This window comes from Hibiscus syriacus, unplaced genomic scaffold (assembly GCF_006381635.1).
Source record: "Hibiscus syriacus cultivar Baekdansim isolate YM2019G1 unplaced genomic scaffold, ASM638163v2 tig00010204_pilon, whole genome shotgun sequence".
In the NCBI taxonomy this organism is placed as follows: Eukaryota; Viridiplantae; Streptophyta; class Magnoliopsida; order Malvales; family Malvaceae; genus Hibiscus; species Hibiscus syriacus.
The window spans coordinates 452526-470317 of NW_024062209.1; the positions used below are offsets into that span (position 1 = coordinate 452526).

Here is a 17792-nt window from a genome sequence, read left to right on the forward strand (position 1 = left end):
TCTTTACTGGCTTGTGTAGCTGCTACATATTCTGCCTCTGTTGTGGATGAAGCCACAACTGGCTATAATTTTGAAACCCAGCTTACAGCTCCACTAGCAACTTTGAACACATATCTTGTAGTATATTTGCTTTTATCCAAATCCCCTGCATAGTCAGAATTTACATACCCATTAATTAGTAAATTTGATCCTCCGTAACATAATGCAATATTTGAGGTCCCTTTGATGTATCTCAAGATCCTCTTTATTGTATTCCAATGCTCTTTGCCTAGATTCGTCATGTACCGACTAACCACTCCCACTGCTTGTGCAATGTCTGGTCTTGTGCATATCATAGCGAACATTAAACTTCCCACTGCTGATGCATACGGTACTCGAGACATCTCCATCCTCTCTTTTTCACTGCTAGGACTCATACTGGAGGAAAATTTGAAGTTAATAGGAAGAGGGGTAGAAATTGGCTTACAATCTTGCATGCTGAATCGTGACAAGATCTTTTTCATGTAATTCTTTTGTGAAAGCCAAATCTTCTTATTACTTCTGTCTCAGTGAATTTTCATCCCTAGAATCTTGTTTGCTGATTCCAAGTCCTTCATTTCAAATTCCCTAGCCAGTTGTGCCTTCAATTCTTCAATATGATCTTTGTTGGATCCTGCAACCAACATGTCATCCACATACAACAACAATATAACAAAATCGTTATCACCAGACCTCTTGAAATAAGCACAAGGGTCTGCATTAAGTCTGTTGTATCCAAGGCACATAATGAAGGAATCAAATCTCTTATATCAATACATCGGCGCCTGCTTTAGACCGTACGGAGATTTGTTCAACCTGCAAACCAAGTTCTTCTTTTCTTTTTCTTCAAAACCTTCAAGCTGGAGCATATAAATCTCTTCTTCAAGATTTCCATGAAGAAAAGTTGTTTTAACATCTAGTTGCTCTAGATGTAAGTTCAATGTAGCACACATTTCCAAAATTACTCGAACTGTTGTTAGTCGAACCACAGGAAAAAATATTTCATTGAAATCAATACCTTCTTTTTGAGCATATCCTTTGACCACCAGTCTTGCACGATACCTCTCAACTTGATCATCACCATTTCACTTGCTTTTGAAGACCCATTTGTTACCAATTGGCTTCCTTCCTTGTGGTAGTGGCATAAGGTCCCATGTATTATTTTTATGAAGGGCTTCGATTTCTTCTTGCATCACCATTATCCACAGTGAAGCATCTGAGTTGTTTATTGTCTCCTGGTATGTTGATGGCTCACCGTCCTCTGTTAAAAGGCAGTATGCAATATTACCTTCTATAACATAATTTGAGTGCCAATTGGGACGTCTTCTCACACGATCTGATTAACGAGTTGTTGGAGCTTCAGAACTATCTGGTTCTTGTTCATCATGTGCTGGTTCTACTTCAGAAGAATCTCATTGTTCAAACTCCTTTTCCACATGTATCTGTGTAGTCTTTGACTTTTCAGCTCTACCATATTCTTCTTTTCTTTGTAGCTTATCTTCTACAAAAATAACATCCCTACTAATGATCACTTTGCGGGCAGTGGGATCCCACAAGCGATACCCCTTTACACCATCAGCATACCCCAAGAATTTACATTTCCTGGATTTTGGATCTAGCTTTGAAATTTCTTGGGAGTTGTACATCACGTACACAATACTTCCAAATACATGGAGGTTTGAATAATCAGCTGGTTTACCAGTCCACATCTCTATTGGTGTCTTCAGCTCTATTGCAGTTGATGGAGCTCGATTCACCAAATAACAGGCAGTATTGACTGCTTCTACCCAGAATGATTTTTCTAGGCCTGCATCCCTCAACATTTCTCTTGTTCTTTCTAACAAGGTTCTGTTCATCCGCTCTGCCACTCCATTTTGTTGAGGAGTGTTCGCCACTATGAACTGTCTTTTGATGCCTTCTTTCATGCAAAAGTCATCAAATTCTTCGGTTGTGTATTCTCCTCCATTATCTATTCTGAAACACTTGATCTTATTTCCATAATCAAGTTCCACACACGCTTTGAAGTTTTTGAAAGTTGAAAACACATCTAACTTCTTCTTAATAGGGTACACCCAACATCTCCTGGAGTAATCATCAATAAATGAGACAAAATATTTTGCTCCACCTAGGGATGTAACGGGTGCTTGCCATACGTCAGAATGAACCAATTCTAGAACACTTTTGCCTCTAGAATTTGACGTGTTGAATTTCAACCGGTGCTTCTTACTTGTTATGCAATGCTCACACAAAGGAAGTGTTACCCTTGTTAATCCTGGAAGTAGCTTTTGCTCCACAAGAACTTTCATTCCTTGTTCTGACATGTGTCCAAGTTTCTGATGTCATAGTATTGCAGAATCTGAACTACATGAGGCAACAGAGGCTTCTGCTTCTAGCAAAGTCTCTCCCTCCCTTCAGCATGTACAAGTTTGCAGCTATCTTTTCGCCTTTCAACACCACAAGCGCTCCACGGAACACCTTCATGATTCCTTTCCGTGTTTCAATCTTGCTTGCATTATTATCCAACAATCCGTAGGATAATAAATTTTTCTTTAGGCCTTTCACGTGCCGCACATCTCGAACAACTTTAATTGTTCCATCGCACATCTTTAATTTGATGGTTCCCACGCCAATGATCTCTAAGGCATGACCATTGCAACTATACACAGATCCTCCTGAGACAGGTTCATAATGATGGAACCATTCTCTTCTTGAGGTCATGTGATATGTTGCTCCTGAATCAATGAGCCATATATCTACAAATCTTTTTCTGCCTTCCACGGTGGTTGACGCTTCACAGCATAGAGCATCTCCATCATCTGAAGTGTTTGCGGTATTGCCTTGTGGATTGGAGTTTTTATTTAGACTCCAACAATCCTTCTTCAAGTGACCCTTCTTTCCACAGTTGTAGTACTTTAAATTGTTCTTGCTTCTCGACTTCGATCTATCATGTTTGTGACTGCTGCTTTGGCCACGTTCTGTTGATCTCCCTCCCATCGTTGTCAATGCTTCTACTTGTTAGAGATTTACTTGTTTGTCTTCCTTGTTCTTGCGCCGATTTTCTTCTTGTAGAACACCAGCCGCAACGTCATCGAAGACTAGACTGGTGATATTATTGTTTGTCAAGTTGATGATGAGTTGATCATACGAATCCGGTAGACTTTGAAGTAGAAGTTCAAACACGTTCTTGTTCTCCTATTTTACAGCTTAAGGATGTAAGCTGAGAAAATAAAGTGTTCAATGTACTTAAGTGCTCCGTCACTGAAGTAGATTCTGGAAAACGGAGAGTGTACAATTTTCTCTTAAGGAAAATTTTATTGTGCAACGATATGGCCTCGTACAGTTTGGTGAGATGATCTCATATCTCCTTAGTTGTCTTCTTCTCCTCGATGCTTGACAATACTTCATCTGCTAATGTTAGATGAAAGTTTGCCATAGCATTCCCGTCCATTTCGATCCATTTGTTGTCATTTGTGAAATCCACCGGCCTTTCACTGATAGCTACTAGACAACTGTCTTTCCTCAGGATGACCTTCATCTTCAATTTCCACAATGAGAAATTTCTCCCATTGAATTTTTCAATATCAAATTTCATTTTCATAGCTTCTTTTACAAATAGCTCTCACTATTTCACTATCGTGAATAGTTCTCTGGAACCTTCAAAGAATGGGTAATAACTTCTTACTTTCTTATGTTTGAGGATCCACCTTTTGGTGGCAACCACAAAGACAATAAGCAGATATTACACACTCTAATCTAGCTCTGATACCAATTGTTGCGGAAGACGGCTATCAGATAGAGCAAAATCACAACTGATAATTTGAGAAAATAAAAATGAAGATAAAAGAGACAAAATTTACGTGGAAACCCCCTAAATAATATAGGGTAAAAACCACGGGCAACGGTAGAAGAATTTCACTATGAGAAAATAGGAATTACAACTTCTCTCGATCTACCAAGGAGAAAACAATGATAATTCTCTCTTGATAAAAAGGAGAAAACAACTCTCAATAAACTCTCTAAATTCTCTCTAGTATTGGAAGAAAGCTAGAATGATTTGGGATGGTTTTGAAGCTAAATGAGGTAGGATATTTATAGTTGAAGCTTAAGGACTAATATTATAAATACCCATAAGTTCAATGACTAAATTGTGATTATTCTATTTAACTTTTTCAATAATTTGGTGGCCAATATTTGACCAATTTAGCCGCCCATTAATGATGTCAAATTGCCACCCCATTATATTGACTAATGCTGCCAACTTTTAACAAATATAAGTATAAATATTTAAAATTTTTGATATATTTTTAAGCCAAAGTATCGAACCTTGAAGCTCAAGTATTGATTTTTAAACTTCCGTTCTAATTTAATATATATATATATATTAGCGAACCTAAGAGCTTAAGTATCGACAGTTACAATTTCAATCTAATTTCCAGCAAAATTTGTTAAAGCTAAAATATTGAACCTCAAAGCATAAATATCGATGTTTCAAATTTTGAACGTATCTTCAGCAAAACTTTTTAATGTAAAAGTATTGAACCTTCAAGCATAAGTATCGATATTTCCTATTCCGTACTTATTTCATCAATATTTTTTTAAACCAAAGTATCGAATCTCATACAATAGGTATCGATGATTCATGTTTCGATCTAATTTTTAGTAATTTGTATTTCCCCTTTCAACTTGTTTTGTTACCGTGGATATTTTTTGACCCATTTGCTAAATTTCAATAACAATTCCAGTCAAAATCGGTTTATTTAAGAACCTTTTAACATTTCCGATCTCAACCTATTTTCATAGTGACGGGTAACATTCTTGGGTACAACCAGATTTGTCATAGTCATTAATAACATTTTCGTCTTTTAACTTGTTTTGTTATCGTGGATATTTTCTTTGACCCATTCGCTAAACTCTGATAACAATTTCGATCAAAATCGGATTTATTCAAGAACCTTTTAACATTTTTTATCTCAACATAATTTCTTAGAGACATGTAACATTCTTAGACACAATTGGATTTGTTATAGCCATTCATTTTTGTCTATCAACTTGTTTTGACGTCATAGATATTTTCTGACCCATTTCCGAAACTCCGTTAATTCCGGTCAAAATGAAATTTATTAAAGAAAATTTTAACATTCTCAATTACAGCCTACTTTTTTAGTGACCGTAACATTTTTTGGCGAATTGGATTTCTTTACGCGACAAATAACGTTTTCAGCTTTAAACTTTGTTACCATGATTAAACCTTTAGTCCATTTGCTAAACTCCGATAATATTTTTAGCTAAACATAATGTTACTCGGAAAATATTTTTGAGTACAATCAAATTTATTATGACGATTTTTTCAACCATGAACCTGACTTTACCATAACATTCTCTGTCTCATTTTACATACAACGGTAATTAACCATTATTGTTATCAAAATGGTCAATTGTGTGTTCGACTTTTAACCTGTAACCATCATAACCGGTCTCGTCATTTATTAGCCTTAATATAACCGGTCTCGTCATTTATTAGCCTCCCTTAGTTTCTAGTATAAGAGTCATTTTATTTGTTGGAGAATACGAATAAAATTTCAAACTTGGCCTAGCAGCCGAAGAAGATCCACAATCGTACATATGGTAGTATTTAACACACTAAAAAGAACAATAAATGAAGGCAAAAGAAAACTAGAAAGCAGAAAAGCAGGGATTATTTGAAGTAAATCTAAAACCCAGGCTGCTCATGAATTTAACATGCACTGGAAATTTATAACCACATAACAGGGGAAAACAATCATCATGCCATGAGGAATGTCTCAATGGATTCAAAAAACAGTGGTGCCATCTCAGGATTTGGGGTCTTCACTGCGCACTTCACACCCGGGCTTCCGATTATCATTGTAAGTTCAATCAAGAAAGGTATACCTCGAGGGATCTTGGCTGAGAAGTAGAATACGTCCTGGTTGGCATGCTTACGTTTTGCTATGAAGAACATGTTTGAAGCAGCTAGCCGGTCAAGGGTAGCTTCAGCACTGGTCACCACATGCCTGGGAATTCTTTTAGGACCTCATTCGAATCTGGTAGTGATCTCCATGTCTGCATAATGGGAAGAAGATCATTCAATTCCAATTGCTGGGATCATCCTTCGCGGTGGAGGGCTTTTCACAAATTTGTACCATAGAAAACCAAATCAAAATGGAACAAACTTCTTACCTCAAGAAAACTAGTTCGCTCTATCCTCCCATCCTCAGTAAAGAACACGTGCAACGGGATTTTATCATTGAAGTACCAAACTGGTTGCTGACTATTTTTAACAGCAACCTGCAGAAGGGAGTTTGGAGGACCAGGAGACATATTCTGGAACAATACCATTGGCAGCAATGTTCTTGCTGATTCTCCCGGTGCCAACCCGGAAACCTAACAGACAGTATCAATTAAATCCCAAAACTGCACAATAAAATAACTAAAGTGTAAAGACAACACAAATCGTGATTTTACCTGAAGAGGTCCCGCAGCTGCCAGACCAAATGAATTCTTGTTAAACTGAATCATGAATCCATCAATAGTGATCTGTGTGTTATTCTCAAACAGCAAACTGTAAAATATTTGACCATCCTGTCGAACTAACTGTGCACTGATTTGCAAACCCTGTCCAGTTGATGCTGGCAACAAAACAGGCAAAGGGGGGCTGCAATCGTGAAGGTAAAAAAGTACGGTAAGTGCAACAATATAGGCATGCATGTTATCTATAAGATACACACATAACTCTAATAACATAAGAAACTATAAAAAAACCTATACACTGTTTCAGTGTAAGAAACATAATTATTTTTAAAAAAATTATAACATTAACGCAAAATGAGATTTCTATCTGGATAACTAATGCATTCCAGCATGCTTACCCAGCAGATGTGGCATGCTGATCAGCGGGGACAATTTGATTGTTATCAATACCAATCAGATCACCTAACAGATCAGGCACCAGGAGCAGGTGCAGGAGCTGGCTGCCAAGCTGCAGCATTTGGGACGCTACTTGAACTGGTTGGTGGTGATGCACCACCATTAACAGCATTAGAAAGTGTTTCAGAATACCTAGTAGTATCATTTCCATCAGGGTACTCATCATCTTCAGTTTTTGGAGTTGCAGTCTTTGTGCGAGTTACAAAAGCCTCAGGAGGTTTGTGATAGACAGAAGATAGTGTAGCAATGTTGGCAAGAAGCTCATCAAGAAGGGATGAATCTAGTTGGTTTGAATCATCACTGATCACAGGTTTCTCAGCTAACACAACATCCTTAGCAGCCTAATAACAAATAGAAAGTCAGAAACATCGTCCATGCTTAGATGTCGTGTACCTTTAAATAATGATGCATTCATGTCAGCAAAGATATCCACATTCAAATATATATTGCAACCCCCCACTATTGAAACTAGCTAGATTCTGAGAGAAGACCACAAGGACAGGAAAAAACCTTATATAAAAGACATGCTAATAATAACAACACAGTGAAAGGCATTCTAGACCTCAGCTTAATCATATAGTATGCCCATTTTAAGAGCAGTCCTTAATCATATAGTACCTTTAAATAATGACGCATTCATGTCAGCAAAGATATCTACATTCAAATATCTATTGCAACCCCCCACTACTTAGACTAGCTAGATTCTGAGAGAAGACCACACGGGGACAGGAAAAAAACCTTATATAAAAGACACATGCTAATAATGCCAACACAGTAAAAGGCACTCTAGACCCCATCTTAATCATATAGTATGCCCATTTTTAAGAGCATTCCTTAGAATGGAGGTGAAGGTGATTCAAGCAAAGTACATATCTAGCCTTTCCCCTCCAAGGTAAGAGAGGAAATAATGATTAAATAGGATTCCTCAGATTTTTTTAAACTAAAATCATTGAATAGTGAACTGCAATTGGTTAGAATAAAAATATACCTCGGGATCAGTTGATAGAAGGCGCCAATAAATGTACGCACGGTCCCGTAAATCAGGATTGTCAGTTTCCACCGTAGCATTATTCAATACAACCTATAAAAGGTCCATAATAGAAGTTAGATCGAATATGATATCTCCAATATATTTACTTTATTTTCCTTGAATAATCAATCTTTCTGCACTAAAAAGACGTAGATGCATGGTCAAAAACACATACAATAATTTTCCAAACATACATTGTACCAACAATAAGCAGTTAGCGTAACTTGTATAACCAGATAATTATGGCAAAGCAAGATCATATATCCAGTAGTTATTGCTCTTGGAAAAGTACGATAAATACTATTTCCCAAGTCCCCTATGAAAATGATACAATCTGAATTCTTCTAGACATGTTTTCTCATAGGAAGTTGCATATAGAGAAATCAGACAAAATGATTTTGGAAAAATGTATAATGCATGATCAAAGATAATAAAACCGTTAGTGAAAACATGCATGAAGAACGCATATAAAAGACCTGAATCATCTGCTGTGGGCCTTCTGTTGGCTTCTTAAGAAAGAGTTTGACTGTCGCAGTTAGCAGCTGCAGTTGAACTTGGGGAGGTTCTTCAGGGAAACTCTCCAAGAAGCTTTCAAGGAGCTCATCAGCATTGTCAATTCTTTCGGCATATTCTCCAATTATCCATATCATTGATGCCTTAGCAGATAGAACACAAGAAGAGGGGGAAAATATGAGCTAAGGATAAAAATAACAATAGTAACAGAAAACAATGCTCTGAATTTTTATTTTGCAACTTCTGACACACAAGTACCTTAGCTTCTGGCTCATCTAAGGTGTCCAAGCTCTCACAAAGGGTTGCAATGATAGATTCATACCTGTGAAGGTTATTAGGAAACCATCAAAGGGGATTCAAGGTGCAAACACGAGGTTTCAGTTACTGTTAAGAAATATAATGACAAGATTTTATATTTTTATAATATTCCAACACAAAGGTGCAAACAAATGACACTTACGTGTTAGGATATCTTCTAAATATATCTTTGATAACTATAATAGCCTCTTGAACAACATAGTTCACTTTAATCTTGATCAACTCAAGCAGAACACTAATGCACCGTTCAGCTGCTCTGTCTAACTTGATAGCACATCGACCGATGGCACGAACAGCCTTTCTAACAAAATCTACATCTACTTCTGTTGCATATTCTTTGAACTCCAATAAAACCTACATAGATATTTGTCCAAGAGACCATCTCAACATTTTATGTCATGAGAAAATAAACTACCAATGTAAATAAATAAAAAGAACAAGTCCACAGACCAAAATTTGGATACCTGGTCTATATTTCGGTCGGAAGCAAGCTTTATCATGATTTCTAACTTCTCCATCTTCACATAAATGGGATCATTGTACTTGCAGAAGAATACCTAGCAAGAGCGAACATCTGATAAGCACACATTCAATGCTACCATATTGATACAGAAGCATACAAATCAAGCTCACACGAAAGTGTTAATGATGAGCATGGGCAAGCATGCACATGTTTTATTCAACATAAACCGACCTTGATTTCATGGGCAAGAATTGTAGGCCGCCTTTGTACTATGAGGTTGATATTCCGCAATGCAACATATTGTATCTCGGGTTCTGCAGAGAGTAATGTCACAAGAGGAGGAGCCATCTTTTTGCAAAGATTTCGAACAACATCAGTGCTAGTGATAAGTTCCATTTGTTGAAGAATCATCTGGAAAGTACAAAATTAGAGAATGCTCACAAGTCTATTGAGAAAAAGAAAATACTTGTGCAAAATACTGAACAGAAAACAAAAGTCACCTTAACAGCTGAAAGTACAACAGCACAATTAGCATGTTGAAGTCGTGGTGTAACTCTTTCCACAATATTTTCTGCTTCACGAGCATCAGCTGCCTTATATCGGGAGAGAGCATCAAGTATAAAAACTTGACCCCACCTGAAGTGGACATGATAAAAATGAGATGTGTAAAGCACAAGGTTCTCAGACAAAGTTCTACAAAGAGATGCTAGATTAATGACTTGTTCAAGCTATCATGTCTGAAAATGGAAAATACAAATTACCAAAATCCTATTGATTTGCTTTTTATATGAGTTTGAAAGACAGCTCAACCACATAGCAATAACCTGATTCTCAGTAATCATTTTGCATTATAAAAGTAGTGGGATGAAGCAAGGCAATTTCAAACATCTGAACTTACTCTGTGCATTCATTAAGAGCAGTAAGGAGCTTTGTAAGCATGGGGGTTGTGATTTCAAATATTGGTCCACTACTATTCTCTTGTATCTCAGCAAGAGCTGCCACAGCATTAGCTACAACCATTGGGTTGTTGTCAGATATCAAATCCTTGAGAGATTCCAGAAAACCCCTATCCTCAACCAACTCAGCATTTATATCATAAAGTTTAGCAACACATATGGCAGCAGTCTTGCGGACATAGGGGTCATCGTCCTGTTAAAATATTATATACAGTAAGAGAAACATATAATAACTTGTATGATTTGCATAAAGCTAGTCTATGATGTTGGAAAGTAGAAACCAAAAAACAAATTGCATTGCTAAAAAGGAACTGTATACTGTGACAAGAATCAACCTTGAGGCACCTCTGAAGGGGATCACAAAGATATTCCGTGATCTTATCAACACGGATGCATCCCATAGTCCGAACAGCCAAAGCACGAATGAGAGGATTTGGATCCTGTGAATCCTACATGCATGCTCATAAAGCCAAAGCTCAGTCAAGATTCATGAAGCATCATTATGAAAACCTTAATAGAAATATAACTCCAAACTGAACAATATCATAAAATCCTTGCACTCTATAATGCTTTGTTTCCTTTGAGGCAGATAGAAAGACAATAGATAGGTTAGAATCGGCACTTATTTAACTTCTTTTACTTTATAAAGAGACTATCAACCAGAAACATGCACGGAAAATTTTGTAAATGCAAAATGTGCTCATACCAAAAGAGACATCTTTGAACCTGTAAGCAAACCCAAACTAAAAGAAATACATTTAGCATAAATGATTTGCAATCACTTCAAAACTCCGGGGAACCCGTAACTACATTCCTGAAATATTTATGCTGAGATATGCAGCCCGAGCAGGAAAATAGGCCAGTATATTTGTAAACATAGAATTTCAAATTTTACATGTTCATATCAAGCAACATCAACAATGCTAAATGAAACAAAAATAGAAGAAGATGATGAAAAACACTTTCTTTCAATCTATGTTAATAGTAAAGATAAAGGGCATAATTAACTGCACACCTTTACAAATGTATTTACTGCAAGAATAGCAAGGTCGGGCTGGCTTTTAGCATAATTTATAAGATACAAATAAACAAGCTTTTTCAGCTCCAAATTCTCTGTTTGCATGCAGTTCACCACGTCTGTGAACAGCGATGACACATCCTTACCAACCGTCATTGCAGCAATAACCTTCTTTACAGCATCTTTTCTTTTATCCTTCACAACACAGAAAACAAAGGCAACATTACAATCCCATAACCATAAGGAACAAAAGATAGAGATGCAAAAATAGCATTCAAAATCCAACGGGCCCATTTCTAGTCTTTTCACATGCTGCTAAGAGCAACAAGGTTAAACAAATTCTTCAGAAAACTCATTTAATCAGAAAAATCAATAGAATTTTAAAAAAAAAAACTTTCTACAGTTAAAACTCAGTTTTGAGTTAGATAATAAATAAACTGCTCTCATAGAAACTTGATAGAAGGGGAACCATAATCCGATGTTCGAATCAACTAGCATTAACCCTAATCAAGAAAACTGAATCTCTCTTTCCATTTCTAGCTTACTTTCTATAATCCCTAATTGATCCAAACAGAAAACCTAAAACACAGCTAAAAATCGTAATTCAGCAGGTTGACAGCTTCAAAGAACAAAACAAAACGGGAAAACAACAGATCTAACGAAAAAAACGAACTAAAGACCTCCAAATACATCAGATCGACGACCAAAAAAATTAGATCAAGCAGATCAACAAAGAAATCTGCAGGAAAGACGTTAGGTACCTTATACTGGGAATTGAGCTCTTCCTTGAGTTCAGGGATTTCTCCCTTCTTCGTCGTCGAGAAGTACTTAGAATCGTGACCGCTCATATCTCACTCTCCGAGACCTCTTGATGATGTTGCCGATTGGAGTCGACGAAGAAGAGAAGTATAAAGAGAGTGGTGAACAATTGTGTGAAATGGAATCAGATAAACGAGACGAGATCGAGGACTAAATAAAATTGCTCATTTTAATGGCCCTTGGGCCTATTAATGGAACCATTAAGTCCAAATCTCGCATTTGGGATTTTACGGAGCAATAGTAGACTTGAATATTCAAACGTTTTAACGTTAACGTTTACGTAATTATGATAAAATTAAAAATATCATTAAATTATTTTTAAATATTTTTATATTAAACTTTTAAAGTTATAAAATAAATATTAAACTTTTTATTTTGTTATAAATGAATATCACGTTGTTAACCTCGTTCATTGAGATTTCATAATAAACTAAAATTAATAAATAATATCTTATTTGGCCTCTTAATTATAATTAAAAAAATTAATATTTTTATAATAAGCCTAAGTAATGATATAAGAAAATAAAAAGGTAAAAATATATTAAAAATTATAATTTACTTTTAAAATTATAGTTTTATGAAAAAAAATTAGATCGGAATTTTTTATATAAAAATGCAAAATACATAAAATAATTTAAAAGTATTTTGTAAAAAAATTTTACTTAAATTTTAGAAGATTTACTTGATTATCTTTCAACTAATTACAATGGGAATGAACAATGTAAATTATTGAGAGGAACAAATTTATCTCGTTAATCGTTGGTGGTTTACTCGTGATTTGGGTGGAGAGTCGCAACCAGTCTGGTAATGGTTGTTGGCTATTTTTCTATGAAAGATAGTTGGTCATAAGGAAGAGGAGGTAGGTTGTCAGTGGATTACTAGAGGTTCGGTATTTTTTATTAGTCATAGTTGAGGGGTATTTATAATGACTCTTACCTAGTGGTGTTAGTCATAATGTAATTATGGTTATTTGTAGGTTAATGAGCTAAGTAGTTATGGTATTCAGGTCTTGAATTTTGTTCTGGTATGTCACATGGACCTAGCATATATTTTATCTATACATTTTGGTTGACTCAGAGGCCTATGCCCAGAATACGGGCTCTTTGGGGATCTGGTAAATAAAGGGTTTGTATGAATGTCTTGGCTAACGGAGAGCTAGCAGTTTCCATAGGTTATTCTTCATAGGTATAACAATTTTCTCGTTTCTTGATTTTGTTGAATAGTAGAGACATCTCAACTCTCTCACTCCTGGGATAGAGGTTGCTTATTTCCCTTTTTAAAAGACATAATCATCTTTTCATTGGTGAAGTATCTCAATTTCATACACTAACAGTGGGTGTTTCCTTATTATCAATGCAAAGGTATCTTGACTATCTTGATCGAAAAGGAGGTGATCAAACATATTCTAGTGGAATCCAAACAATGAGAGTGTATGCCTTTACACTAATAAAGGGGTATGAACATATCTATGCTCCCAATATATACCACGGAGGATTCTCAATGCTTACAATAGGATAGTAAAGAGATTGATATTAACTCGACACTTGATAAAGGTGTGGAGGTATTATTGATATTCCGAAACATCTCATATAGAGATGTTTTGTTGTTTTTCTATGACGTCTTTGATGCTTTGATGAGGTATCATCTCGAGGTTTTTCAATGTTATGCTTGTAATGTTTTACCGTTTGATGTTTTGTGGAGTGAAATTTTATTAGCTTGATAGCGAGACTACCCATGCTTGAATGAGTTATTCTTCTTCGGAGTACTTTGGGGTGGGATTCTCAACACTTAAGGCGAATATGTAATTAGAGGGATTTGAATTCTCCAGTTTAATTATAAGCATATATCTTTCTTCATTATGTTACTTACCGCGGGGACCTCGACACTATGAGTAAGTGGAGGTGTTTCCTTCATATCCCGGCGTGGGGATCCTTTGTGTCAAGGTTCTCGACGTTAAGTACAGAGGTACTGATTAATTTTTGTTAGATTGGTTAACATTTAAGAAAATTTTCAAATTTTGGTTAATGATTAATTCTATTTGAAATCGTTTAATTAGTTGAATTAATTAAAACTATTAAATATTATGTATATTTTATGCTCAAACTCATTAAGAATTAAGGTTCAACTATTTTTTAACCGCATTAGACCCAATAAACTTTCAAGATTCAATCAAATTTTAACCCAAATAAAAAAAACCTCTATTAAATTCAAATCAATATAACTAAAAAAATTTCAATAAATTTTGATTAATTCGGTCATCTATCGAATTAATCAAACTTTGTTTGGCTCGATTAATAATTTAAAAAAATTGGTTCAATTAACAAGTAAAGAAAAAAAAGTTTGGTTATATCGATTTTGGCTAATTCAATTCGACCGGTGACCGAATTTACTGTTTGAACACCCGTATTCATCAGTAAGAGTAATTTCATGACACATAAGAAATCATTTGATATAATGAATCTTATTAGTATTAGGGATGTAACCAAAAGATACATTACAATAAAAAGCTTGAACAAATTGATGACGAAAGCTTGAACAAATTGATGATGAATGGAGGAATCAATAGCCAAAAAGGATAGTCAATCCCGCTCCACAAAGGTTTGATGAAAACTTAATTTATAACTACTCGAGCAAAGAAAAATTATATCCAACTTTTGTTTGGGATGAATTCATCGGTTAGAATTATACTTACAGTAATGAGCATAGTCATTTGGTGTACGAAAACAAAGGTGCTCAAACGTTTGAGGGTTATAAGATTGATCGGTTCTAGGTTGTTTGATGTTTAATTTTGGGGCCATTTGAAGTCAAAAAAAACAAGTGTTGAATAAAAGTATTTTCATTGAGAAATTTAATCGACCACTTACTAGATAAGGCTTAAAAACAAAGATTTGAGCATAGGGATAAATGGGTAACCCTTATGTAATAAACACATATATATTCAAAAATAATTCAACCTCCAATTGCAGCAAATTCAATAAAATGTATACAATTTTAAAAAAAATCAAAATCCCAATTTCAGATAAATTTGAAAAATTTTGTTTTTCTAAGTGAGAAATATACCTCATACAAGTGTTGTATAGGATTAAAAAGCCTTTAAACAAATTTAGAAAGCATGAAAGATGAATTTAAGCAATTAATTTTACAAAAAATTAGAATACAAGGGTTTAAGGTTTGTACAAAATATCTTGTGAAAATGAAGAGAATTTGCAATGGAATGACAAGAAAATGAAGAATCAATGTTCTTTTGTGAAGAAAATCATGTGAAATGAAGTTTCATTTTAGAGAAAGTTTTAGGTAGATTCGATTTGGAGAAGAGACAAATAAAAAACATGATAAAAATTTGGTTTGAAGTTAATTTATTTCGTATAACCCGCCATGGGTTTCGAAACCTTTTTAAGAAGGTTTCGACACCCCAAATACATTGGTCAAAAGGTTGTGATACCTCTTATAGTGGTTTCAAAACCTTTATAGTAAAAAGTGCATTTTTACTAGTTGTAAGCTAGATTTTCAACGGATTATTGAACTATCAAGTATGATAATGATATTTTTTTAATAAAAGTATGATAATGATATTAACTCTAAAAACATATCAAAATAACATTAACGATGAATGAAAACAAATTTGAACATACTTCAGCATGCAAAAAATTAAAGTTTGCATTCAGAACATTTTGGCAACTAGGTCTAAAAGAAATTGTCAAAATAGACAAGAATGAACATACACATCCCCTAATTATTTGCCTTAGAAAACTATATAAAATTACTCGAGCATGTTGATTAATCAATTTTTTTAAAAAATAACTCAAAGACATAAAGTGCTTAAAATTTTGAACTAAATTTTATGGAAGGTTAGAAATTCCTAATTCAATCCTAAGTGTTCAAAATCTATTTTTATCTAAAAGTTTAGTGAAAATGTCAGCTACTTGGTACAAAATATCTATATATTCTAGAATCACATCTTACTTAAAGATATGATCTCTAATGAAATGATGCTTAATTTCAATGTATTATTCTTAGAATGTTGGATGAGGTTCTTAGTGAGACTTATAGTACTATTATTGTCACACTTGATAAGAATGGTACCAACATTAATTTCATAATCCATAAGTTGTTGTTTTATTCATAAAACTTGTGCACAACTACCTATTAAACTATATTATATCTCAGTGGTTGATAATGCAAAGCTATTTTATTTCTTTGAAAATCATGAAATTAACATGTTACAAAGAAATTAACATGTATCAGATGTGTTTTTTCTATCTAATTTGTAACCTCCAAAAACTACATCCGAAAAAACATGCATGCTAAAATTTGAATTTTTAGGATACTAAAGGCCTAAACTAAGAGAGTCTCTAAGGTGTCAAAAGATCATATTAATGGAATGTAAATGAGATTCCCTATGCCAAGATTGATATCTAGCACACGAGCAAATATTGAACATTATATATGATCTACTTATAGTAAGATAAAGTAAAAAAATCAATCATTGACTTATATAATTTACATCTATATATTTACATTGCTCATCTTTGTCAAGCTTCGTAGAAGTGCTTGTTGGAGTGTCTTCATATTTGACATTCGTAAAATTCTATAATAATTTATAATAAAAAAGTTAATAATTTAATTATATTCTAATTGAAAAAATCTAATTGTAAACAAAATAAAATTCAATAATAATAATACTTTTTAATAAAAGTAATAATTTAATTTATTATAGTTAAAATTAAAATTAAATTCTTAACATATATTAATCATGGAGTGGTCCTTGATTTTTTTACCTAATATTTACTTAATAAGCATAATATATTTGATGGTGTGTTTCAGTGTAGGACACTCATTGTAGAATTTTTACGGGTGCGCACCATCTTGAATAGAGGAGAAGGCAAAGACGACCAGAGTGGATGCGGTGGCGCAATGAATTGATGGGTTGTGGTGTGGGTGTGGGTTTGGGGCCGATCGATGAGAATGAAAGAAGAAGATGGTGAATGTCGTGCGGTTGAATAAAAGAAAGAATGAAGAAGGAAAAAGTTTTGTTTATTTGTTTTTTAAAATAAGGGCTAGGTCATGTGGGTTATAAATTAAAAGGGGGTTTAACTTGGAGTCAAACTATAATTTAAAAGATAGGGATAAAAGGTATTATAAAAATAAATAAAATAAGAGTTTGGTTTTGGTTAGGATATAACTGTAAAAAGGGATGGGTATTGCGACTGGTTTAAAATTGTAAAAGATGGGGATAGTGATAGGTGAGAATATAAGGTGGGTCTCGTCAAAAATGTATAAAAGGATTTTAAGCCCCTCATATTTAGATGTTTCGCAGAGGAGGGAAAACCTTGGTTTTGGGAATGCTATCGTGCGCCTTTGGAGGTGGGTTATGCTAACCAGCACTGCCCCCTGTCTCTATACTTGAAACACTACTCCTTGGTTTTATATTCGATCGAATTTTAAATATTTTCATAAAAAAATAAAATAAGTATAAAACAAAAATAAAAATATACTGGAAATTAAATTAAATTAAATTAAACATGAGAAAAATAAAATAAATTTGAGTGGGTTGCCTCCCACGAGCGTTTTTGTTTAACATCGTTAGCTTAATGACCTAATTTTTTTCAGATTGCGGGTTCCTCTAAATTGATTTCTTCTATTAGACCAACTGAAACATTGTCGTAATACGGTTTCAACCTTTGACCATTAACTTTAAACCGAACTCCTGCA

At 34.4% G+C, this 17792-nt stretch overlaps 1 protein-coding gene across 1 annotated transcript; it reads right to left on the reverse strand.

Moving 5' to 3' along the window:
• Positions 1–5625: 5625 nt before the first annotated feature.
• LOC120203616 (beta-adaptin-like protein C) lies at positions 5626–12217 on the reverse strand. The gene is given in 17 exon segments (XM_039203855.1): positions 5626–6045; positions 6048–6099; positions 6217–6420; positions 6502–6691; positions 6906–6985; positions 6987–7304; positions 7952–8044; positions 8470–8649; positions 8765–8828; positions 8967–9178; positions 9289–9381; positions 9519–9698; positions 9788–9923; positions 10186–10436; positions 10579–10692; positions 11259–11456; positions 12023–12217. Coding segments are annotated over 17 exon segments (2697 nt in total). The 5' UTR covers positions 12110–12217; the 3' UTR covers positions 5626–5800.
• Between the last annotated feature and the right edge of the window lie 5575 nt (positions 12218–17792).